The sequence below is a fragment of the Mizuhopecten yessoensis genome, unplaced genomic scaffold (assembly GCF_002113885.1).
Source record: "Mizuhopecten yessoensis strain PY_sf001 unplaced genomic scaffold, ASM211388v2 scaffold4483, whole genome shotgun sequence".
In the NCBI taxonomy this organism is placed as follows: Eukaryota; Metazoa; Mollusca; class Bivalvia; order Pectinida; family Pectinidae; genus Mizuhopecten; species Mizuhopecten yessoensis.
This window is the reverse complement of record NW_018405569.1, coordinates 223,664-249,934: the sequence shown is the minus strand read 5'-3', so window position 1 is coordinate 249,934 and position 26,271 is coordinate 223,664. Positions and strand designations below refer to the sequence as shown.

Below are 26,271 nucleotides of genomic sequence, written 5' to 3'. Positions count from 1 at the left end.
CCATTTTTTTATTTTTTTGGAATACTGCCAGAGTGGGTTTCAGTCTCCTTACAATAGTATTGTCCTAATGCAAGAGGGCTCTCTTTCATAAATTCATTCAGTTTAGTAGATTCATCCATCAATTCATCCATCAATTCATCCATTCTGACAACCGCTTCAATTTAGTTCATAATAAAAAAGGCACTGCAATGTATATAGTCAATTGATGAAGAATCTTCTTCATAAAATAATCAGGTTTCTTGTGGTATCGGCTCCATTAGGGGAGTCCCCGTATATGTCGATGTACCTTGTATCCAATGGGAGAGCCGCTAAGTACGTTATTATACTTCCTAAAGGAATATTACTCTCGGGCCATCTTCTAAATATAGATTGGTGTGGCTTATTTCGTTTTAATTATATATCTAAATGATTTCGTTTTATTCATCACTAGCAACATCTTGAGGTATCATTTTTGTTGGTGATAGTTTATGTTGTTAGTGATCAGAATTATGTTAAATGAGTGTGTCGCTTAAAGTTAAATCTTAGCAATATTACAATATGTCAAATATGTTTATGTGATTAAGCCATAAGTGATCGTAATATTCATTATTCATATGAGAATTTATTATTAAAAATACCATAAGGTTTTAATTTCATTAAGGAAAAATTTAGAGGAATCCTCAATGTCTTATAAACTATTTGATAGACGTCACATAGGAAACTTACATAATCGTGTTTAATATTTATATTTTGAAATAATCTATTCCTACAAAAATCTTAAAAGTGTAATTCCTTTTACTTGATTGACATAGTTTTTCTAGTTTTACTGACATTTTGCTAATCAAGTAGGACATTTATATACTTTCTTAGTAAATAGGTTAACATATATTGTAATAAATTTGCACATATGGTTTTGTCTTTGGGGGAAAGAATTTATAAATTTCCTAAATAACAAACGAAAATTGAGAAAATTAATATATCGTCGTTCATGGTAATGAATCATTACAATGTAATTTGACCTTTGCTTGGTATGGTAGAATCTTCCAGAAAATAAACTACAGATAAAATGTGTAATTAATAGTGTGGAGTGTGGATGTGACATAGATTTATAAACACTGAGTGTTGTGTATGGCCATTTGCCAGTTATCTTATTGTAAAAATAGCAAATGGTTCGCCACCGATTACTACCTCGTTCTTCCCCATTACCTTAACGACGTGTTCGACTATTAACCTGCATTCCTCACTTCATATGTTTTGCAATCAGAATCGCTGATGCTATTTTATAATTAAAAAAAAATGTATGTTTGACGAGATTCACAGCTACTTGTGAAAAGACTCCTTGTTTGTTAGCATCTTAAAATATGTATTTTGAACAATATATGAATGAATTAAATGATATTCTTTTGCAGAAAATTATAATGGGATAAATTTTTTGTGTTTCTTCTGCTTTTGGAAGACAGCATGGTTCAATTAAGAACTTTTGATGGCAACTGGAAATTTGGTGTGTATTTCCAAATATTTCGCCTGATCTTGTGATTTTATTTCTAAATAAGTTAACTTTTTTTTGATATTTCAATATGATTTGAAAATAAAAAAACAAATGCATGTTTTGCACAGTCGGTGAGCTCTTCATATATAGCCGACGTAAAACGTGTATAACTAACCTGTGGGTAGTTTGATTAACTTAAAGGTGACACATTTGATATTCACGTAAATAATTCTTGTACATTCGAGTACCATGAGAAACATGGGGTACGCCTTTTTACGTTATCTCAGCATGTTACAATACAAAGATTTATGCTTCGGTTTATAATATGGAGTTTTGAAGCTAATCAACATTTGATGAGATTGCGTTATTAAAGTATTGTTGGTGCTTTATTTACTCATTGTTCATATATAACAACAAGAAAGCATGCAGTTAATATCTTACAATACAGAAAATTATATATTAAGTGTCTTTTTACGACACAAAAATGATAACATTCAAAAGTACACCATTAACGACGTTACTTTTGCATATTATTGGTGTGTTCGCCATCGATTTACGTAAAACAAAATTGTGTTGAAAGCACTATTTATGCATTGTCGTCTTAATATGAACAGTACAGACTATATTCCGTCTTTGCATATTGCAGAGTTATCTTCTCTTGTGAGCAGGTATTGATTGGTACGTAATTGGTTTGTGAGAGTAAGCTCAGCAATTTTTGAGAAAACGACGTATTTTTTTCACACAAACCACTGACGTAACAGTCAATACTTGCTCACAAGAGAAGATAACTCTGCAATATGCAAAGACGGAATAGCCGTTTTCGCACTCTTCGCATCAGACGCACGTAGATACGAAAATCGCGATGAATAGATTGGTTATCGTTTCGACCACTTACAACACAGCGTTGTTATCTATAAATAGCACTCAGTCCAAAAGTTGTTAATGCGTTTGTATTTAACTTCCGTAATATCTAGCGTCTGATACTTTTATATAGATAGGTATTTCCTGTTTTCCTCTACTTTTTTACCCGATTCAGGGCAACTTCTCTTGCCTATGACGACATGACAGGACATACATGATTATATATTATTTCATAATATTTCAGTTTCCAAATGAAAACAGAACTCATTCTAATGCTAAAACCGTATTGGATTAATTTACAAACAGCAATCAAAATATGTCAAGAATATTTGTATATACACTATATACCAACAATGATATTGAAAGAATGGAATTCATATGGCAGCATTCAGAACAGTTAATATATGTGTGGTNATATATATATATATATATATATATATATATATATATATTAGTCATTATTTAAAGTAGAGACTTATTAATCCTAAAGTGTGGTTGGAGAAGGAAGGTTAAAGGAAGATTATAGGTAAACATTATTTAGTCATGTCATACTCTGGTCATACAAAGTGCACGATACGTAGAATCACCTTCTGACCCCCTTCCGGTTCATATTCTTGGAATTTTTTTCAACCTATATGAACCTGCTAACAATAAGGTTATCTTTACATTATCGTCACCACGGAAATCGCAACCTTCACTAATGGTATTTTCGAAAGGAAACTTCCACAATGGCATGCGTGATAGAGGAATTCGTGAGAATATACGATTTGAAAACATGAATTATTAGAATGATATGTGACAGATAAAATGATAACGGAATAATGAGTGTTTGGTAGCCTTTTTCCTGTATTTTCAATGAAACCTAGTTCATGCCTTTTGAATAGACAGTTCACGCATGAAATGTCACGCAATAAAAGCGTAAGTATAAACTTACTATTAATATTCAACTCTTGTACATATCTGTCCATTCTGAAGTAGTCTTATTGATACCGAATCATTAAATTCGAATTCTTTAAAAAGTAACATACGAATGCATTATTTATAAATCAAATGTCCTATCATTGCATATGTGTAGATATTAATATCTGAAATCTGAATCTTCGAAAAACAATTTCTTATCCAAATTTTTAATTGCCAAAAATTCCACATGTATGAAAAAGACTAAATTGTTTGAAAAAAACACATTTTGTAATACGTCAATGGATATATATATATGTATGATATTTAAATAAACTTAAGATATTGTCAATTTCCATTGTTTTCCTTTTGACCTTTTATCTGTTATGGTATGGTATGGTTCCATATTACATTATTTTCACATACCATTGCTAAATTATGTAAACCCTCCTACGATGTTAAACCATTCTGAAGTAGTCTTATTTATACCGAATCATTAAATTCGAATTCTTTAAAAAGTAACATACGAATGCATTATTTATAAATCAAATGTCCTATCATTGCATATGTGTGTAGATATTAATATCTGAAATCTGAATCTTCGAAAAACAATTTCTTATCCAAATTTTTGAATCCCCCCCCCCCCCCACACACACACACACACACACACACACACACACACACACACACACACACACACACACACACACACACACACACTCACACACACACACACCGTTCAATGAGATAGTCCTTGTGTCTTTCTTATGTTTTAACCTCCCTAGTTTGTCGCTTCGGTACACTTGACACTGCAATGGCCTCTACGAAATAACCGTCAAATATTTTAGATATCAAACATTCAAAAACGAGGCCTATATTTTCAAACATAAGTGTTGACGTTTTTCTTGATAAAAAGAATGTCCAGATACGTATATTTAGAGAGTGTTTCTCTAACCTTAAACATTCACCCAGACGTCATTTCTCCTGATTAAACTCGTTATGATCCAACATTAAATATGCAAAATTCAAGCAGATCATGACGCTACATGTACCAATACTTTGATTAATGATGAGCGTTGATAACACAATAAAAATATGAGATGTGTAACAATTGGAAAATGTTCGATCTTCACCTTTAAGACACTATTGGTGTACTGTCTACACCCGACTTCCAATAGTATCAAATCATCTGATGGTATATTGTATGACTCCAAATAACCCAGAATCCTACTTCTTGCTTCTTTATCATTCTTACAAAACAATATATCGTGACTTTTGACGAAAGAAAAATAAATAGATAAAGTGAAATAAGGTTAATGATGTTTTCTGTTATAGGATATGATGTATAACGGCTGGCAACATACAGTGTACCAACCCGTAGCCCAGCCAGTGGTATTACCGGCCAGCCTTGGTAAGTTACAAGATATCTAAATTTGAAATGCATATATATGCTAAATGTCTTCTCCATTTTCTCATATCAACTTGATGCATTCTCGAAAGCTCCTCCTCGGCACTCGATATATGTTACTTGCTATATCTTGAGCTCTTGATGATTACATAACACTCCGACCAGGACTGTAGGATTTTCTTAGTTGCTGCCTTGTTAGAAAATTCTATGGGTACATATAAGTCGTTATTTTCTGCCAGGTTAGAGAGTTTTATAAGAACATTCTCTACCTGGTAAGAGAGTGGAATACAAGGGTGTTTTCTACCTGGTTAGAGATTAATTAAACATGTTTTTTGAACCTTGTAAAAGAGTTCGTTAAATAAATATTTTCTACCTGGATAGAGAGTTCTATAAGTATGATTGTTTTGCCAGTTAAGAAAGTTCTATACAAAGGTATTTAAACCTGGTTAGAAAGTTCTTAAAATTATTTTATGATTTGCTTGAACATTTCTTGCAATCACATTGACCGGATCCTATACACGTGACCAGTCCTCTAAAACCCATGTAGACTGGTTATAAGTTGAAAATCGAATTCTAAATATAGCCTACACAACATGTCGTAGCGTATGCGCAGTTAGACAGGAACGTGATCTGTCAGACGACAACAAAAGATGGCTGCTTGCGAACGCTTCACCTTGGTTATATCTGAAAATGTCCAAAAACTACTCGTAGAAAAAGATGCTGTTGACACAAAAAGAAAGCCACTGAACACGCAGTGCGTGTCCTCCATGCTTTTCTTTAGGAAATAACCTTGACGATGTCTTCGAAAGCTACGATGCCGAACTGTTGGATTCAACCCTGGCTAAATTTTACACGGAGAACCTTGTTTTTTTCTTAATGTTATTGTTGAAGCATATAACAAAACAATTATGGACGTTTTTGTTGGTGAATATGATGTGATATGAACCTGAATAATTGATATTAACCGAGGCGAAGTTAATATCACTTTTTCAGGTTCATATCACATCATATTCACCGGCACGAAAGTCCATAATTGTATAATATTCCACATTGTTTGACAGTTCTAAAAATAGTGATTTTCTAACTGGTTGAAAATAAGAGCTCAAGAAGTACTTTGATATATAAGCTACAAGAATATATATAGCGTGAGTGTTTATACAAAGTATATTGAATGTTTCGTTTTGATGTATGGAAATTAATGTCCCTGCCAAACACGAGGTCGTGTGAGTACGAGTGTCAAAGAATAGGTTGCAAAAATAAAAAGGCTATGTAAGAGATAAAGTAAAAAGGCTATGTAAGAGATAAAGTAAAAAGGCTATGTAAGCGATAAAGTAAAAAGGCTATGTAAGCGATAAAGTAAAAAGGCTATGTAAGCGATAAAGTAAAAAGGCTATGTAAGAGATAAAGTAAAAAGGCTATGTAAGAGATAAAATAAAAAGGCTATGTAAGAGATAAAGTAAAAAGGCTATGTAAGAGATAAAGTAAAAAGGCTATGTAAGAGATAAAGTAAAAAGGCTATGTAAGAGATAAAGTAAAAAGGCTATGTAAGAGATAAAGTAAAAAGGCTATGTAAGAGATAAAGTAAAAAGGCTATGTAAGAGATAAAGTAAAAAGGCTATGTAAGCGATAAAGTAAAAAGGCTATGTAAGCGATAAAGTAAAAAGGCTATGTAAGCGATAAAGTAAAAAGGCTATGTAAGAGATAAAATAAAAAGGCTATGTAAGAGATAAAGTAAAAAGGCTATGTAAGAGATAAAGTAAAAAGGCTATGTAAGAGATAAAATAAAAAGGCTTTATAAGAGATACAATAAAAAAAAACTTTTGTAGAGATAAAATCTAAAGGCTATGTTAGAGATACAATCTAAAGGCTACATAAGAGATACAATCTAAAGGCTACATAAGAGATAGAATCTAAAGGCTATGTAAGAGATAAAATAAAAAGGTCATGTAAGAGATAAAATAAAAAGGTTTTGATATGTCCTTATAGATATGCTTCTATTAGTCTGGGAAACATACATACGTATTAATGGTTAATGAACTCTTTTAAGCCATGCTAATTGGAAAAAAAGCTTCCTTCCCTTCAGATCCATTATATCTGTCATTTTTGTTTATCCTAAGACAATTCTGTTAATCCTGTAAAGAATTACGTTGATATGGTAAACACTTCTTGAATGAATTTTTTTATCGGAACTTTGATCTGCAAAACCTTTGTCTTCCTATTGAAGTTTAATTTTCGAACAGGTTACCGCGATTTCGCAAGATTTGAAGCGCCACGTAGTAAACCGCTGATGGATCCTATTATCTGTAGTTAGGTTTAAGCGGTTGATTTATTCAAGAACACTACTTTTTTCTACATCGGCCACTCACCTCGGTCTCTACTTACTGCCTGGCCAATAGGGACATTTATTACAAAGCTATATGATAAACATGTCGTTTTGACTTTCCGATCGTTCAATTCTCCCTTCATTCAAGTATTTGACTATCATCGCATACTCTAAACATAGAGAAAGGTAGACATGATAATATTTCGAGACGAGACAGAATGTGAACATGCTGCAATTTAGACGAAATTGAAGATGAATTCCATTTTGTTTTACTTAAGTTCATTTTATTCAGATTAACGTCAAAAATATATAGGAATATTCTTATCAAAAACCTTGTGTATTCAAGCTAGGCTAGTTCAGCTATTAAAAGTAGAGTTAAGTTAAGCAACTAAATAAAACGGGAATTTGTTTACATTTGGCATTCAGGAAAAAACCCAAAGAAAACCTGAAGGGTTAATTATGATATTGTTTAATTTAATTATGTAAACACTACGTTATGGATCACTCTCCGTTTGTTATATATATACTCTACATATTGATGTTGTTCTTTTGCAACGTTTGGGCCGTACGACCTACGGAATAAAGAACACTGAACTACATCTTCTCCAACCAACTAGTTTACATGTCGTACATGATTCGGTTTTCACTGACATGCGTCGAATATCAAGATTTCCGCGATGGGTGTAAAAAGTGCACGGACGAACTTACAACTCAGGATTTTCAGAGATTCCATGTTGAAAATAATTATTGAGATTTTTGCAATGATGACCTTGTTCGGATATATATTGTGCAATAAAATTATCACCGATTTCGATTATGTTAATAAATCTGCCTTGACGTTTGGGTGCCACAGCCCTGGTCCTCTCTTTGAGGACATAACATCAATTGGATTTGACCTAGACATAGTATCTTTGGACACATATTAACTTATTCTTCTAGTACTTTTTTTAATGATCCCCTTATAAACATCCCTTTATACTTATATTCTTATGAAAACTGGCTTTTAAGTAAAAAGAGCACATGTAAATTTAGCATGTGCATCAGTCTTTTATTCTAACACTTGTTGGTGACATGAAAGCTACCTATAAAAATGTCAAATTTTATTCGATATATATATATATTTCTTTTTTCGTATCGAAACAAAAATTAAATTATTCCGGAGTTATTAACATGAATATTAGTGGAATAGGAAACTCTTCAATGCTGCCTATATATCCAACTCTGTGCCCTCATTGAGAGTGCTCCTCCCCCTCCCTTGTGTATAATGCTAGATATTTTTTGTCCAAAATACCTAAGCAGATATGTTGATACATGTACTAAGGAAAGGAGACCACTTTGAAATGACAGTGCCCTCTTCATAAGGCAATACTAGAAAGTTTCTAATAAATCAAGCTTAGTGTAAGTCTGTATGTCAGCGTTAGAATGGTATAAATCAATGCACCCTTGCATCAGATGTTGTAAGCACTCGAAATCATGTTTTCCTGTACGGGTTGTTATGAACAGCTGTTTACAAGTACCCTCCACGGATATGTTCATTGTTTTTAATCATGTCACTAATATATCGATATAACTTGGGTTTCAACTTCCTCTTAACTCCTTTCCAAGAATCACTTTAATTATTCAAAGCTTATTTGTCTCTAACGCGGACGTTTATAAGTATGATAATTTCAAAACAGGCTATCTATTCAAAATATGTTGAAATTTCCTGTCACAATCAGATGCATAACGAAAAAAAGAGAATATCAAAGTGTAAACAGAACCGAAATATGACCTAAAACCCCACACAACTAGGAAAAATATGACCAAATGTGATAATTACACGGAGACCTTTGGAGAAGAACTAGAATAATATACAACCTCCTTTTATATCAAGAATGAATCCATGTAATTGCAAAATCTCAAAGAGAGAATAGTGATTGTGATAACGATGGACTTTGGACGTTATGGGTCATTTTTTGGCCTCATAAAAAGCAAAAATTACAAGTTGGTTTTATTTACCAATTTCTGTCATAAGCACCATATTTGTTAATTGGGGCTATCTTTCTTGGTGCAATTAAACATGCAGAAATGAAAGCCTCTGCATGTGATAAACAAATTTTCTTTTCTACAATTAAACACTGGTATGACCATGTTTAAGCATGTCAAATATTTATTTGAGTCGTTTGTTGCATGCGGAGGCTTTCAAAGAGTGTTTAGTCAATTTCCTTCAAAATGGCCAATTTTCAACCAAATAGCGCATAACGGACGATATTCTCGCATTTTATTATGAAAATGCGCGTTTATGTCTCCTTTTGTAATGCCATATCCCCTAAACTAGTTGTCGAATGAATTTGAAATTTCATATTTGCGTACTTCATTTATTCCAGATTTCGAATATAATAACTAATTCTAAATTCTCGATGAGGCCGGAAACGACCCTTAACGCCCCTAGTCCTTTACAGGGCATACCATTGAACGTAATTAGAAACGTTGGTATTCAAATTACACAAAAACAGATGACGAGCGGACAAAGGCTATATGCCTCCATAGTCAAATCACACCAAGTTAATTGTTCAAAAGCTTACAGGAACTTCGAGTCATAATCAGTGATTAACACGCGTATAAATTACTCAATATTGGGTTGTTTAAGGTACCTTACATGTTATCTGAGTTTATGACTATTGAAAGACTTTCTTTGTCGCAACTCATGTTTTTATATGGGTATGATTTGCATGGAAACACGCCATCACGTGCAATAAGTAATGACTGTCTTCACATGAAACAGATTTTGTGATATATAAATACACATTACGTGGGTGGAAATCCGTTTCGCCAGATCACGACAAAGTTTTTTGAGCAAATGCGCATCAGCTACATTGCACATCAATCAGCATTAATAAGATATTTTAATCTTAAATCTTAAATTATTAAACTAGTTCCTGCTATTTGTAAACAATCTTCTTCACAGAGAAGTAGGGTCCGGGTTGTTAGAGAGGTCCTTATCCTATTTCCATATTCTTATTTGGGCGTTTTGCTTATGTTTGTGACTGTATGACGCAATTTATTACAACATTCGCATCGAAATCGTTTTGTCACAGATACAGTATACTCACTTCCTTACACATTAGCTTAATTTCTACATTCTTAACAATCGAGAGGGGGAACGAACAGACGAACATAGTGAGATTACATTGACCTATATTTTCCATTAGGCTAGTTTAAGGTTGACTGATTACCTTTATGAAATAATATAAGTTCAACTCATTAACGTACCGTGAACATTGGAGATTATCCAGCTTAAGAAGAAAACATTTGAAAACCGATATACATATAATTAACAACGTTTTTCGTGTTATAATATTTGTTCTCTGTGATTGTTTTTGGTATTTCATTCAGTTAAGAATAACGACAATATATGAAGTGTGTTTTGTGAGCCTAAGTTTATGATATATCATATCGATACAAGAAATCACAGGAGATATGTCACAAACAGCGGCCATCACGTCCGTTTATCCTCTCCACATGTCATGGGTTCTAAAAAGACGTTATCGAGGTTAATAACTAGTATCAACGTTAAAGCTTGTTGAAGTTAAGTTTCCTTATTTGAAGATATCTCCAACTAACTCCAATGACACATTGCCAACCAGGTATTGAACTTGCCATTTGGTGAAATGCTTGATAACCATACTGAAGCGACAAAGAGTAAATTCAGAAACAATGAGATACCGGTATTTGATTGGTGATAGTACTGCATATAATTAGTAGAATTAGCAATTAGTCTTCTTTAAAACATTAAAGTATAATGAAGGATTAAGACACCGTTTTAGTAAACTGTCGTCACCTTAACCAAGTGTGATGCATTGAATATTTTTCAACATATTTTTGTCGAACATATGTATGTAACTGGATATTTCGTGGTTGTTCAGTGACATCACAGTAAAGCCACTTTACGTCATTAACTTGAAGACAGCGAGGTCGTATATCTAATGATCATTTCAAACTATTTGTTAGTATTGTGTATCATTGTTCATTTGAGCAGTGATACAAATATCTCAATCTCTATTTCACAGAATCTGTGGTTTATACAACTTGTTCCAATGTAAAACCTTTTACATAAAACCCTCAGCTATGATCGTTTACGTTATTGCGCTGCTTTGTATAAGTACACTTTAAATTTGACACCAAAACCAAAGCAGAATAGGCAAATCTAAACATTTGACTAAGGTGCCAAAACACAATCGCGACAATATATACACAACCCATATTGTCAACTTACTAGAACAATATTAACAAAAGTGTTAATACACTAGGACAATATTTACAAAAGTGTTAATACACTAGGACAATATTTACAAAAGTGTTAATATACTAGGAAAATATAAACCACAGTGTCAACACACTAGGAGACTATATCCACATAATCAACACACTAGGACAATATATACAAAAGTGCTAATACACTATAACAATACGTACGACAGTGTCAACACACTATGACAATACATTCCACAGTGTCAACACACTATGACAATACATACCACAGTATCAACACACTATGACAATTTATACAAAAGTGTTAAAACACTATGACAAGATATACCACAGTGTCAACACACTATGACAAGATATACCACAGTGTCAACACACTAAGACAATATATACCACAGTGTCAACACACTATGACAATACATACCACAGTGTCAACAGGCAAGTACGAACTATACGAAAACGTCAATATTTTAGAACAAGACATTCTACCGTGTTAATACACTAGGACAATAAATATCACAGTGTCAACATAAAAGCAAGACATATCACAGTGTCAATACACAAGAGAATAATAAAGACGGGACAAGCAAATAATCTATGGTATCACATTATGCTACACCATATTGAAGAATGATAATGAAATTTATTACAGAAATCCTACTAGTATAATTACAGATATTTAGTGAGATCACAGATCATATAACGCAATACGATTTCCTACAGTAAACTGTATCTTAAACCAAACAGTGAACACTACAGATTACACCGAACCTGTATAAAGGACACACTGTACATGTGTACGTAGAAATCTTAAGATAACAATAGCATATGATTGCCTCAGCACTAATCCCTAAACTTTCGTCTGTCTATAGATTCCAATTAAAGCAAATAAGTGCATACGTATCGACATAAAGTCATTTATGTCTGAACAAATGTACCACTGCCATTAGTACAGTTAGTAGGTACAGACAGTGAGCAGTATTGTTTGTTTGTTTGTTTTATTCATGCTACATGTCGTTTGATTTGTCATTTATATCCTTGTGTCATTAATCGTGACTTAGTGATACTGCACTGTAGGTGCTACATACAATCGCATACTATAAGATAAGTGAACCCAACATAGGTCAAATAAATGTTTTAAATCATGACATAGATGATGTGTGACTCACTGGGATTTATGTGACAGCACTGTTAATTTGTAAAAACGTTTGGTTTTAGAAGTAAAATGTTGGATACAGAAGCATGCCAAGAGTGTAATTTTCAGATAAATTTATAAAGCGTTCATTTCTTATATTTGTATAATTAGGACCAGACAGAAGAAAATGTTCTGTAGTTTAATGTGCCTGTCTACATGAGCAATAAGGACTATCGACAAGATTACGACTAAACAGGTGGGCATTTAAGGAGTTGCAGTTCATCCTCAGTCGAGCGTGATGAACCTGGTCGAGACGTTTTCCATAATTATAATAAGGGGGGACTGTAAGGGAGTGTCTGTGTAGTTAGCTTCTTCTCTGCAAGCTACAAGCCAAATAGTATACAAGCAAATCATTATATCAAAGGTCGCTTTCAATATTTAATTCTTAAAACTTGCCGTCATTTCATGCTATCTGTAAACACAATACTCCACATCTCACATCTTATGCTTTTTTTATTTAAAAATGAAAAGCATACACAATTTCTTAGGGGGAAGGGGGCGGGGGTTGCAGGGATGTAGGGATTATTAGAGAGAGTTCTGCACCTTAAGTTCCGTGTATTGTCCTACCTTTTCACTGTGTCACCTAGCTATCTCTATAACATAGTTCCTACTATTGAACGGAGAGGCGCCCAATAACCACAGCACGTGTCACATTACCAATGTCGTGACCTAGAATTAACTTCCCTTTAAGAATTCGGAGAAAACAATCTCAACAATGTTGTATTAAATCAATAAATCAAAATGCTACCAGGGTCCAACACACCTCTATACAGTACCTGATTAGTGTTCGTGTGTATTTATTGTGATGTAGACGTACTGATAAGGCTTTATCTGATATGTTATATATGTCGCCCACTCGTTGTATAAACTATTTCTATATAATAGGAGGCACTAAGTCATACATGTAATTGTCTTTAATAACGATGTGTGTCTTTATACAAAATGTAAATTTGCTTGCATTTTTCTTCGTCCTAGATATATTTTTATATTAATAGCGCATCATGTCAAAGTTGACACACATTTAGAATATGTTGTCGCTCTGAAACGGGATTTAACGGATTTTGACAATTTTTCCTAATATCGTATTTACGGTCACGTGATGCAATGACACGTGAAGTCGCCGACCTGTCCATCTCGGTGTATGTATTGACCTCAACCTATATACGTTGTATGGGAAAATCATCAATCGGCGAATAAAGACATCAGCAATGTTCTAAAATCCGAAAAAGAACTTTCAAGCCTGCATCACGGAAACCTAATTCCGGGCCAGAATCAACTACATGCAATGTAACTTTAGACTGAGTCACAATAATACACAGTTTACACACATAAATATCTTACCGCTGAATTAAAATGTTTTTTGATTACCTGTAAGTCTTACCACTTATTATATCATAGCCAAACGGCATTTACAATACCTACCTGTGAATTAACAGATGAACTAATTACCGGATATTTCATCAAAAACACCCATGGTCGAAAGGAGTTCGAAGGGTAAAACCAATAATGAGACAACGACCAAACATGTGTTGAGGACTAGCAGGAGGAATACAGGTCATAGGTCATTTGTCATTTGTCAGCAGATTTCAGAACATTTTTGACTCTAAAACGTCGCAACATTAAACTAGCTCTTATGTCATACATATTTATTTTGTTTTAAATCAGGTTTCATTCTGGGTAGCCGCTGATTTACATGAATATCTTATAACGTCACTGCCATGTCAGAATCGTCCTCCGATTTCAATTTTTACTTAAATATGGTGTTCGTCCTCTCTTCGGCTCAAATTGGTAGATTTAATTGAATTAGGCATGTAGTCTATGCCGAGAACCACAGACGTGTCTATTGCAACAAATAAGGAATAAAGAGGAGGTGTACATGTAGTTCCTGGTTGATTAAGTGGTTTTACTTCCACTCCACTACCGAGTAGTTCGGTTAACCATACTCGGAAGTGAAAAGGAAGTAAAACCACTCAATCAGTCAGGAGCTACCTCATAATGTCGGGAATCGAAAACAAAATACCTGCTGTTACCCACTGCATGCATAATAAGAGCCAGCTAATGTGGGAACCTCTGCAGAATTGGGGATATGATTTTCTGTACCCTACTTCGGGACACAAGAGCAACCAAAATAAATCTACTGCACCAATTGCAATAGTTGTGAGCTTTATATTATTCTCTATCTCTAACTACCTTTTATTTCCTAGTGCCTTGCTTGGCTACACCTCACTTTTGGCTTTACACCAGCATGGAGGTCACATTATTTATTTTTATGAAAGACAAGGCAAGAATATTTATTTCAAAATAATGTCAGCACCCTCTCTTCCCATCTCAACAAAATAGTAGTTCGTCCCCTTAGAAGTGAGTTATGCACCAGTCATCATCATTCTTTATTCCTCACAAATGAGGGTACCAGATCTATAAACTCAAATGAAAATAATTACAACATTCACGTGAATAACTTGGCGGCGAGGGGAAAGTACAACTGTTGGATATTCCCTCCGTCTATTAGATCATACACTATGGTACTGCTTCAGCACAAAAATAGATCTGCGCTGCTTTCTGTAGAGGATATGCACAGTCTCTCGTAAATTCTTTAGTCAAGTAAATCTCCTCGAATTCAAAATCTGGAATTGTTCCTCTAAATATGGCACGAAGCAGGTATTTTTCTGTTAAGTTTGAGAGAGCTATATATGACTGAACACCGTAACAATCTGCTACATTTGCATTAAAAGTATCTCTTAGGATAAATGTTCTAGGACAGTCTGTAATAAAATGCCTAATGGTATCATTATACGGTTACCTACATAGCTAACAAATATCAATCTGTTCGATTGTGGGACACGCAAGTGGTCATTTTACAAATATATGGAACTGTTGCTTTGCCGATGTCTGGCGTTTTCAGCATTGTATATGGTTCCATGTAGGTACTACGGATTGTGTCTCGTGAGTTATGCACCAGTGCGTTAGGAAGTGGGTGATATCAACGTTTACACAATTAATGAGGCCAACTTATATTTAACCTTGCGATTCATTCATATACGTACATTTAGGTATGTGTATTAGACAGTACCGGCTTACCTGGACGTAAATCTTATTCGAGTTCCCGGAATCGTAGGGCACCTAGATTAAGGACTTCCTCTGTGCTATGATATGGCTGTAATCAGTTTATGCCGACATGCTACTGGAGCAACACGTATCAACGTTTAGCTGGGAACAGTCTATGTTCAGGCTACGGAGCCTGTTACAGTCAAGTAGGTCTCTCTATGTCTCTATGTGTTATCCACAGTGTATACCATTAGTTAATATTATGAAATTATATCATGTTATATATTTTTTTTACGTTAACAAAAATTGAAACAAAGCTTAGTCATACTGCATAACCACAGAGTGATTTACATAAAAAATAACTACTTTAAAAGTAAAGGGCTCAAAATATCTAAAGCATGATACGAAAAAATAAACTTTATTTATTCACTGGGAATGCTTTTGAGGCATCAACGAAATAAAGAAAATTTGTCTGTACATTTATTCGGGACCATTTACATATAATTTATAGAATGTTTTGATTGAATATCATAAAAGAGATAGTATTTATTTTAACATAACAACTGTATAAGTGGCAACAGTGTAGACAATTTTTAGGAATTCTCAGAGCAATTGATCAATTTATTTGTTTTTAGGACAATTAAAATATGGGAAAATATTAGTGTAGATACCAGGAATTATATAGTTCATACAGAATCTATATAACTTACCCCTCACCCCATCCCACCCCAACCCCTAATATATAATGTACTATGTTTATACAAACCATTTTTTGATTAATCGGTATTACTGTCACTTTTTATTGGTTCATTACTTAGGTGTATATCGTTTAGTTAGATAGGACGTGTATAACATACTTGATCTATATGCTATATAGTTATAAGTAGTACTTGTAGACACGCGTTTGTTGTTGCGATATAGTTATAAATAGAGAATGGTTATTTTCGTTTGCTTTCATTCGTCAATCTGTCCTATGTTATAATTGTGATACATCACTTGTATTTTACAGCTGTACCGGTATTCTCTTATTTCTATTTGCATCAAGTCATGATTATCATGTTGCGGTTGGGGTCTATGTTATGAATAGACATGTATTGTCAACTTTTAGCATTTGTTTTCGACAGATGTTCACTGTGTAGAGTTCTACACGCGATTGACTGTTGTTATAAGGATAACTATTATATATTATACATATTATAGTTGTATAATATTTAATAGAAACTTCATAACGCATTAACAGTTTGTAAATTTTATAAATTTACATCTAAAACGTGTTAATAAGTCTGTATTGAAGGACAAGCACTGAGAACTATTGCGAACAATTTTGATTATGTAACACTGAATAACAACTGTATGTGTTTGTCTTGGTTAATATTCAGCATTAATCACGTGTATACCAAGTAGTGTTTTGACTTGGCGACCTGCTATGTAATCGTATGTTATCCCATTTCCATAACAATCTTTTTCACTACTGAGAGAGATATAGTACGAGACAGAAAACCTTCTTTAATTAACACATCTTCATCTTGTATATGTGTTTATGTAAACGAAGTATTAACTAATTTGTTTCCGTATAGCAAACCACTCCTGTGGTAGGGACAGCTAACCGACTCCGGTCCTGGTACGTGTAGTGACATCACTGCGGTTTCGTTTTCTACTCAGTGCGGATTTCCAGCGTGTATCCACTATTAATGTCCATCAAAACTAACAATGAAAAGAAACTGACACCTTGGGCTTGGATGTGAAACAGACGTATAACCATTAAAGCTTCTTAAATCTAATCTTCAATCTAGTCTAAATATAAATGTTCATGTATTGGTTATTATATTCTGAAAGTAAAATGCAAGAGATTATATAAAACTTCCCGCTGCATCCTGTATGTAATACCTCATTTTTGTTTATATATAGGTATAAAGATAATGGAGTGTTGAATCAATGCCTATTTGTAATGCATGTAGGCAACGGCACACGTTTAAGGAATGGACTGATCATCACAATACACTTTATATATATATATATTTACGTAGTTATCGGACAACATCGATACCAGATTCTAAATTAAAGTCAATATAAAAAAATAGGAAGAAAGACTTATATCAGGATGATAACTGACATGATTTAAACTGCATGTTGGAAATTCTCAATTCATATTATGAAAAAATGTAAGCATTGATTATTACCGAGAAGGTGTAAAATCGTATTTTAGATGTGTATTGAATCAATTGTTAGCATGACTGATTCTATTATAAGCTAAATAATGTATACTTCTAAATGTCAGTGTCATTATATCGATGTTTGACAGAAACACAGATCGAGACAAAGATGATGTTCGAGGGTTCATATAAGATATACATTTACATGTCTATTTCAGTAATTGACTTTGTACTAACAGGACATTTCTGATCATCATGAGTTGTTTAAAACGACGCTTAACGCTATTTTTTTTGGTTTCCAGCCAAACATCCTCAACAATGGAGCAAGCATGAGGTGGGTGTGTGGCTCAAGTGGTGTTCGGAGGAGTACAGTATTGACCACATCCCTCCGGACAAAATAGACATGAACGGTAAAATCATTATTATAAAGGAAACGTGACTCATACATCACTCCTTTTCTCTCACTTGGACACCTAATGTCAAACTACACTCTCACACACACCTAGACACACCTTAGATATAAAGAGACTGGTTAGCAGTCAAATTATCGGGGGGGGGGGGGGGGGGGGGGGGGGGGGGGCGGACCGTGGATCGTTTTATACAATCAATAATAAAATAGTCGTTTAAGTCAGGTTTCATCTATTTTCTTTTCTTTTCTTATCAAGTCCGTACAGAAGTCCTCCATTTTAGCTCAAAAAAATCAAACCCTAATCAAAACTTCTAAATGGAAGCAAATTAAAACAAAAGCGTGAATTTAAACATATGCTTTATTGAGTGTTTGTACTTCTGTTTTAGTTTGAAATCAAACTCGCTCACATGTCATTCTTGCAAAAATTCTATTAATAACAAATCACGTTTTTGAAATTTCAAACACCGCTAGACATTCTTCAACTTTATTATCTGTGTAACACAAAAACAAATAGATTGCAAACGTACAAACACCCACACCTAAGTATTATTTCAGGTCAATCAGTAATGGTAACAGATCAGCCTTTTTTCGGTTTCCACCGCGTCTTCCTCGTCATGCATATCACACAAGCAGACGACCCCGAACAGAGGAGACGCGCGCGCGACATCTCTGTCATATCGGCATTGTACCGCTGCCCACTAGGAGCTCTCACGCGACTTAATTTAGAAATTCTATCTGTGTTGAAACATTTGTTTTAACCACAATCGTACAGGCTAAGGTAACTCTTTTATGTCGAATAGTCGGTGAATTTCCGCTTATTCCGGATACTATGTCCGATCTGTGTAACATCACAAACTGGGCATACTGTGTGCAGTATTAGTTTGGCGTTGAATGGTTAAATGGTTAAATAGTTTTGCTGTAAAAAATGACTTGACGGATATCAATTATCGCCTGTACTTTCCGTACATTGTTTAGCATAAATATCATCGAAAAGGGTGAAAACACTTTTTTTTCTAGCGCTAGATGACAGCCGATTTTCTACTTCCAGAGAAGAATTTACCTAAAACTGTTTAGACTAATACCTGCAACACTATAGATGAAACGGTGACAAACACTAACTGTGACATCTGTTTTCTTGCTCTCTTACGTTATCTAAATCACATTGGGTTGGGTTCCTACAACATATTAACATATCAAATATTCTTTAAATTAACACAGGTAAAGCGTTATGTCTACTGGGTCGTGAGGACTTCATGGCAAGGATTCCAAAAAATGGTGACCTCTTATACAACGCCCTACAAAAACTTGTACAGCGAAACCCTGGTAAGTTTTCATGCTTATAATGTCTTTAGCAAAAGCTGATTACCAGTGGGGGAAAATATAGTATATGCAATATATTTACTTTAATCGTGTTTCAATGATTATCTCGATAAGATATCGTTTTGTTTAACACGCGCACCTACACACCTATAACGTCTTGATGTTGATCCTTATAAAAAGAAGTTCGTAAAAAAGAATTTGTGGAAAATACAAATTGTGAACCATAACATTTGTGTGGAAATGTATTCATATTTAGATTGACGTCATTGAAGTGTGAAGTGTTGTGTATATTGACAAACAGGAAAATGAAACCTTTTAAAGTCTACACACACAAAATGCGTATTAGAATGAACGAGTTCGAGCGACAGTAAGTCTTTGTTCAATAAGAAAGGAGCGAACTTTCCGTTTATCACGTCCTATCAAAAAGCATCATATCTTTTCTCGAATTACCAAAGCGTCATTTTTTCTAGGCGGAAGTATATTTAGGAATGGGTATAAGTAACATTTTCATGTATAAAAATAGACAGCAAAAAAAGGAGCTGTTTGACAACCGATAACCGCATTAAGCTGTGTATTCCCATGTCTTCATAAACAATATTAACCCTCTCCCGAGATCATGTTGACGTTAGTGTTTTATTTATCACTTCGTCCTCTGATGGAGTTATATTCGTGTGACATTTAATTTATAGAGTAGTGTGCATCGATTTGTATATTTCGTAAGTCGTTCAAATAATAGCATTCGTATTCAAACCATGGACTTTCCATATTTTGACCTCCCATTTAAAATACAACCTGTTAATTGGACATATATTTTAGGCTCTATATGTCAACCATTGTCGTAATTGTTATAAAAACTTGATTTTCTTTGCATTATTAATATTGAAATCCCTCTCGGAAACAACGTTAAGCAATGAAACAGATTATCGATAGTATTTTGAAAACATGATTTTTACAAATACAACCATGTAGTAAAAAGATGAATTTGTTTTTCAAATACTCATACTTTTAACAAAATATTAAACGCAGGTCCTAATGAAAAAAAAATATATGAAAATCCTTTCATATTAAAATTTACCAAAAGAAAAAAGATATACTTGGGTTGATATTATTTACGCATTTAGGTTTGATATCCACAATAAACCACCGGGTAAGTAACACTCACAGACTGTATGACAGCTAGTTTATATTGCTCAACATACAAGTAGTACTTGATAGCTCCGAAAGTCGCCTCACATTCCTTACACTTCACTTCCGGTAGATGTTTATCCACCAATATCTAAAAACCCGGATGTAATACCAACGATCTACATATCAACGTGTAATTGCGCACGTAACAAGAAAACACATTCTGTTTTTGTTTTTTGTTGTTGTCTTTTATCAGGATTATATTTCCTTTATACGGAATGTTTATTTCAAGTCTGTGTGGATTGTTTAATTTCGAAAAATGACATAAGCCTACCATCCTTAAAATTTCATGTAACAATTAGAATTCCATAAAAAATCATATTTTAATCGGATAACATGTAAACGACGGAACAAGACTTCGCCGTTAGTTGACATGTCACCAACATAACATGGCAACTGACTTAGTCGACTTATTACTAACAGAACAGGACAACTAACATTGATGACGTATCACAAAAAGAGTACGACAACTGACTTAGTTGACTTATTACTAACAGAACATGACAACAAACATTGATGACGTATCACAAAAAGAGTATGACAACTGACTTTGTCGACTTATCACAAACAGCAAATAACTGTCTTAGCTGACATATCAGACAACTGATCAAGTTGACATGTCACAAACAGAACATGACAATTGACCTAGATATCATATCGGTAGCATAACATGCCAACGGACCTAGATTATATGTCACTAACAGAAAATGACTATTGACCTAGTTGACATGTCACAAAATGTACATGACAATTGACTTAGTTGACATGTTCCCAACAGAACCTATATATCATATTACTAGCATAACATGGCAACTGACTTGTTTTATATTTCCCCAACTGAACATGACAACTGACCTAGTTGTCATATCACCAACAAATAAAGACAACTGGCCTTGTTGACGGGTCGCTATCAGAACATGACAACTGACCTTGTCATATCACCAACAAAAAAAGACAACTGACCTAGTTGTCATATAACCAACAAATAAAGACAACTGACCTAGTTGACGGGTCGCCATTTGAACATGACGACTTGCCTTCGTGACATGTCTCTGTAATAGCACATTATTTTCATCAGGATATGACGACTGACCTAGTTCATGTGTCACTAACAGAACAGGACTGCTAAGTTAAAATTCCATTCGAATATGGTTGTTATTCACTTAAGAACTATTTTTAGTAGCATAAAGAAACTGCTTATAAATTTGACATAGTAATATCTTCATTTAAAAAAAGTAAATGAAAAACAAAAGTGATTCATCTTGTTTTAAAACACTCCGTCCCATTCATCAGCCGTCATAAATGCCTACGCCTTAAATAAACGAATCTCTGATTTATATCTACCGTATGCCTGAACCGGATATGATTTGCTGATCAATATGCATAAATGAATTCAAACGTGAAATTAAACTAAATAGTTTATCAATCAATTTCGTTTTATTACTCCGTTAAGTACTCACTTTAAAGGTGTTCAGAGTTCTGTTTATGTTGCTTGTCCCGGATATACTAGTTTTGCTAAATGTACATCCGGCTAGACAGGTTATAAGAGTTTATGCGATTACGGAAACATTACCACTTAGCAAAGAAATACTGAAAGCTTCGGGGTTGTTGGTTTTTGGTGGTGGTGGGGAACTACATCCAAAAAAATGTAATATTCTAATTATAATTTACACTGTTTACAGAAATGTTTGTATGATAATTAATCTTGTGCTGAAAAATTCTGCAATTTGAACGAGATGTAAAACTGATTTTTTTTCTAATCTAGCTGGAAGTTGATTTGATCCTACTTGTGATTAAAATATGCAAACATCAGTGGTCCAACATTTAACTTACGAATTGAAGGTGTGAATCTTATTATTTCAGTTCTAGATAGCGAGGTTCAGTCATTTATCTTTCTAAACAGTTTATTTGCTTTAAAACAGAGGTTATTGGTAAAACACAAACACACAATTGATGTTGTAGAGTTCATGTTTACATAAGAGCTAATACATGGAAAAGAGCAATACATTCAGTCCACTTAGATGTAGTAAATGTTAGCATCAGCAATATACTATCAGAGAGGGGAAAAACTTTTAGAAGGTTTTTTTTATATTCAAACCGGATACAAGGCTCATTGGCCAAAGTGAAAGTACATATTTTACCGCGGCAAAGTGTTTTGTCGGGGTAGATATATGTATAATTAAGCAGCTGTGGACTAAGTGTGTTTGGGGTTCTTTTCTGTAGCAAACCTGGTCTGTTCGCCAGTGCCGACGTCGTATCGTCCGTCCATACTTCCACCTGTCAGCACCAGCTATTCAACAGCAGCATTTCAGCAAAACAGGGGAGGTAAGCTAAAATATATAAAGAATTACAATTAATATGGATATAAAAGATTACAAACACATTTGACTGGTGTTTATAAGTAACCTTAGTAACCGTTCGTTAGATAACGTCATCGACAGTAATATATATAATATCATCGTTAATTGATCTGATACAGTTTATAATTACCAAGGAAAGGTCTGTGCAGTAAATCGTTAAAAGGGCAAAAAGTATTAAGCGAAAATAAAATGATCAAAAGACGCATTAACGTCTGTTTGTAACCAAGGAAATGAAAAGATGTAGATGGAACTGTTTCTGCAGTTGATATCGGACAACATTTTCTCCCCTACTCGTATCGCGAATAGGGCCCAGCAGTTGTATCATTTATGTGTTGATTTATGTCTTACTTAGTCGTAGGCTTATACTTCCGCTCGTGTTAATGTAAGTATGGAGGTAAGTATAGATAGGTCATTAGTTCCTGTCGTTATATATCCGTATATGGCTTGACTAACTTTACGATAAACAACCCACAGCCGGATATGTCAAACACGTATTAATTATAGCTAATGGTATAAGACATACTACAACTTCAGCTTAGTCATAGGCACTGTGTATTGTGTATAGACAACACACACACTACCTGGTACTAGGTGATAAAGTAAGGGGTTTGCCGCGCGTGATGTGACAGAAGACTGACCATGACTCACCCTCGCCTTCGCTAATATCCGGTTCCAGCTTGTTTACTTATTAAAGGTTTTACCTCAGAAGTCTGCGGTTTATCTTGTCAAGTATCATGATGTTGTCATAAAACAAAATAAAGAAGGTTGGACGCTTCATAACTGAAATTTGTGATCCTCCTTCTTAAAGAAGTTTTTCTTATTATCAGAATGTGATCGTGAGTAAATAAATGTTAAGCGCAGATATATCAAGACATGTCAGGTGATGTATGAGAGTCAGAACAGGATGAGATCATTAATATAATCAATATGCAACATCCAATATGCTTTTTTGGGCTTTTTTATAATGTTTTAAATATGGTTGTTTATATAAATTGATATTTACAAACTTTCACGTTAGCGACCATTATTGTTTTCATGCCCGGCCGTGTCACCTAAGCTTCGTCTGTGTAAACGATTTAGTTCTGATGGAAATGGTTTTTTTTACGTGGAACATCGTTACCTTTTCAGGTTATGCAGATTTTATTTCATGATCATTAAACTACAAACCACATTGAGATTTTTTTCGGAAAATTATATAATGACAGCAGTTGACGCGTGTCGTGAAGCTGGAATATTTCATTTTGATGGTAGATAAGACAGAAAAAAATCTAATATAATCATGTAAAATATTAAACTTTAATCATTTTTTTAAAACAATTTCGAAACAAATTCTATCAGCTTAGTATTAATCGTTCTTGTTGGTCCGGGTAGTAGTGCGGGAAAGGTGTTAATGTGGGAGGAAATCGGAGTACCTGGAAAAAACACGTTGTCGGGCAGGTGACCCCATACCTTTTAACGTTTGATCGGGGAACCGAGTGCGCCATTAACTGCGCCACCTGACCACGGCTATCAGACATGGATAGAAATTCCCTCCCTAGTGGATGATTAGTGGTGGGAAAACACTCAGTAGAATGTTAAGTTTGACCCAAATGTATGATCCCTACGGGAGGAATTCTTCTACCGACTCTATTAAGTATTGAAGTATTGGTCTAATAGTATAACAAGTATGACAGTATAGATTCACTTATAGACACGAACTTAAACATATTATGTAAGAGTTACATTGCAAAAGATTCAGTTGTTTGAATATAACAGAGTATCACGGTGACTTAAAGTGTGTTTATTCTATCTATCAAATGCATGTTTGTATGATGTCGTAACTGTTTTGATGTTTGTGTCAATAACTTCTTTTTTCTCTCTTACAGATACTAATCCTAACGCCGGACTGATCGTCCTAAGCTCTTCTGATTCCTCACATCCTACAACAACGTCCTCTCCTGCTCTTCTAGGACATCAACAACGTCCACTGGTCACAATTTTACCTCAGCCACCCAAGGCCACTCCCCTTCATCTCCATAACCCGACCGTCGCCAACCATAACACACCTAATTTGCATCAAAATGACGTATTATTACCGCCTACATCCGTACCAGGTAGGCGTGCATATTGAACATTTAACAAATCCGTGTAAAATAAAAACATTTAGAAAATACGCCAGTTATATAATTATATATCTAATATCATTGGCGTCTATGAAATATTCATAGGATTAAACATAATCTATTGATAAGACATCTATCTGCAGGCAAAATGAAGAAACAATAAGCTTAATGCAATATGTATACAATTGTAATACATTACGGTTTGTTACAGAAAGATAAATCATACTCAAAAGTGTAAACATGAAAAAAACAGGGTATTAAAAGTCATACAATGTACTGATCTGTAAAGTCATTACAAACTACTAGTAGCACTGTTAAACGATTTTTGTTTTGAAGTATCTTTGCTTTGAAGGAGTGTAAAGCCTTGCCCCTAAATGATTTTTGCTTTGAAGGAGTGTAAAGCCTTGCCGCTAAATGATTTTGATTTTTGTTTTGTAGGAGTCTAAGCCTTGCCTCTAAATGATTTTTGTATTGTAGGAGTCTTAAGCCCCGCCCCTACGATTGCTGACACTGACAGCGCATCCGATGAGGAGCCAGTGACGGACCCGGACGGTAAATAGATATGGCATATTGTCTGAATGTCGCGTGTCGAAAACCATTAAAAGATGTTGGCCACTTTTTTTTACATTTTGTAAAAATGAGCGAAACCTGTACTATACTTAAATAAATATCTATCATCTGAGTACCGAGAGTGACGGGGTCCCGGTCATTACACGTATTATTGCATCAAATGACCGTTAAATACGAAATTATAAAAAGTCGTGGCTAAACCCCTTTAACAAACCACCTAAGTTATTTGCTATTGGACACAGGGAATAGTCGAATTATGGTGTTGGTTCTGAATTCAATTTTAATCAAGTTCTGTTTTCTTTTTTTTAATGCAAGTATAACAGTAATACAGCAGCATGAAAAGCATTAATATGCAGGAGACCTAGTAAATAACATTGCATCATCTATTATATATATTATACGCATATCTTTTCCACGCTATTAATACTGAACTAGTGTTAGCTTCATCAACTATCGCAAAGGCTAAATAGTCGAATTCGTCATATTATAATGGGTGTTTCTAGATACATTACCCCTTTCGCTGTATTTCTACAAGTTTGATTTCCTCGGAACAATTAAACTTGGATTTTCATATTACCACCGATGGGCCCTAAACAGACGAAATGGCTATATGTTGCAGTAAACTGTTTAATTTGTGTGGCTATATTCGTCGAGAAAATAAATATATTGCTGGTGAAATCGACACAAAATTCAATACCATTGTCGCTTAATATAAAAACAGTTGGCA

At 34.3% G+C, this 26,271-nt stretch overlaps 1 protein-coding gene across 7 annotated transcripts in view; it reads left to right on the top strand.

Moving 5' to 3' along the window:
• LOC110449098 (transcription factor ETV6-like) overlaps positions 1 to 26,271 on the top strand; it is a 78,593-nt gene that overhangs the window by 48,085 nt on the left and 4,237 nt on the right. For 6 of the 7 annotated variants that reach the window (XM_021495721.1, XM_021495725.1, XM_021495727.1 and 3 more), the window contains exons 2-7: positions 4,562 to 4,637; positions 17,901 to 18,008; positions 19,226 to 19,330; positions 22,736 to 22,837; positions 24,738 to 24,965; positions 25,452 to 25,526. In XM_021495721.1, coding sequence (XP_021351396.1) covers positions 4,562 to 4,637; positions 17,901 to 18,008; positions 19,226 to 19,330; positions 22,736 to 22,837; positions 24,738 to 24,965; positions 25,452 to 25,526 — 694 coding nt within the window. Of the gene's footprint in view, positions 1 to 4,561; positions 4,638 to 15,484; positions 15,652 to 17,900; positions 18,009 to 19,225; positions 19,331 to 22,735; positions 22,838 to 24,737; positions 24,966 to 25,451; positions 25,527 to 26,271 lie in introns of those variants that run through there. The other variant, XM_021495723.1, reaches the window with a different exon arrangement.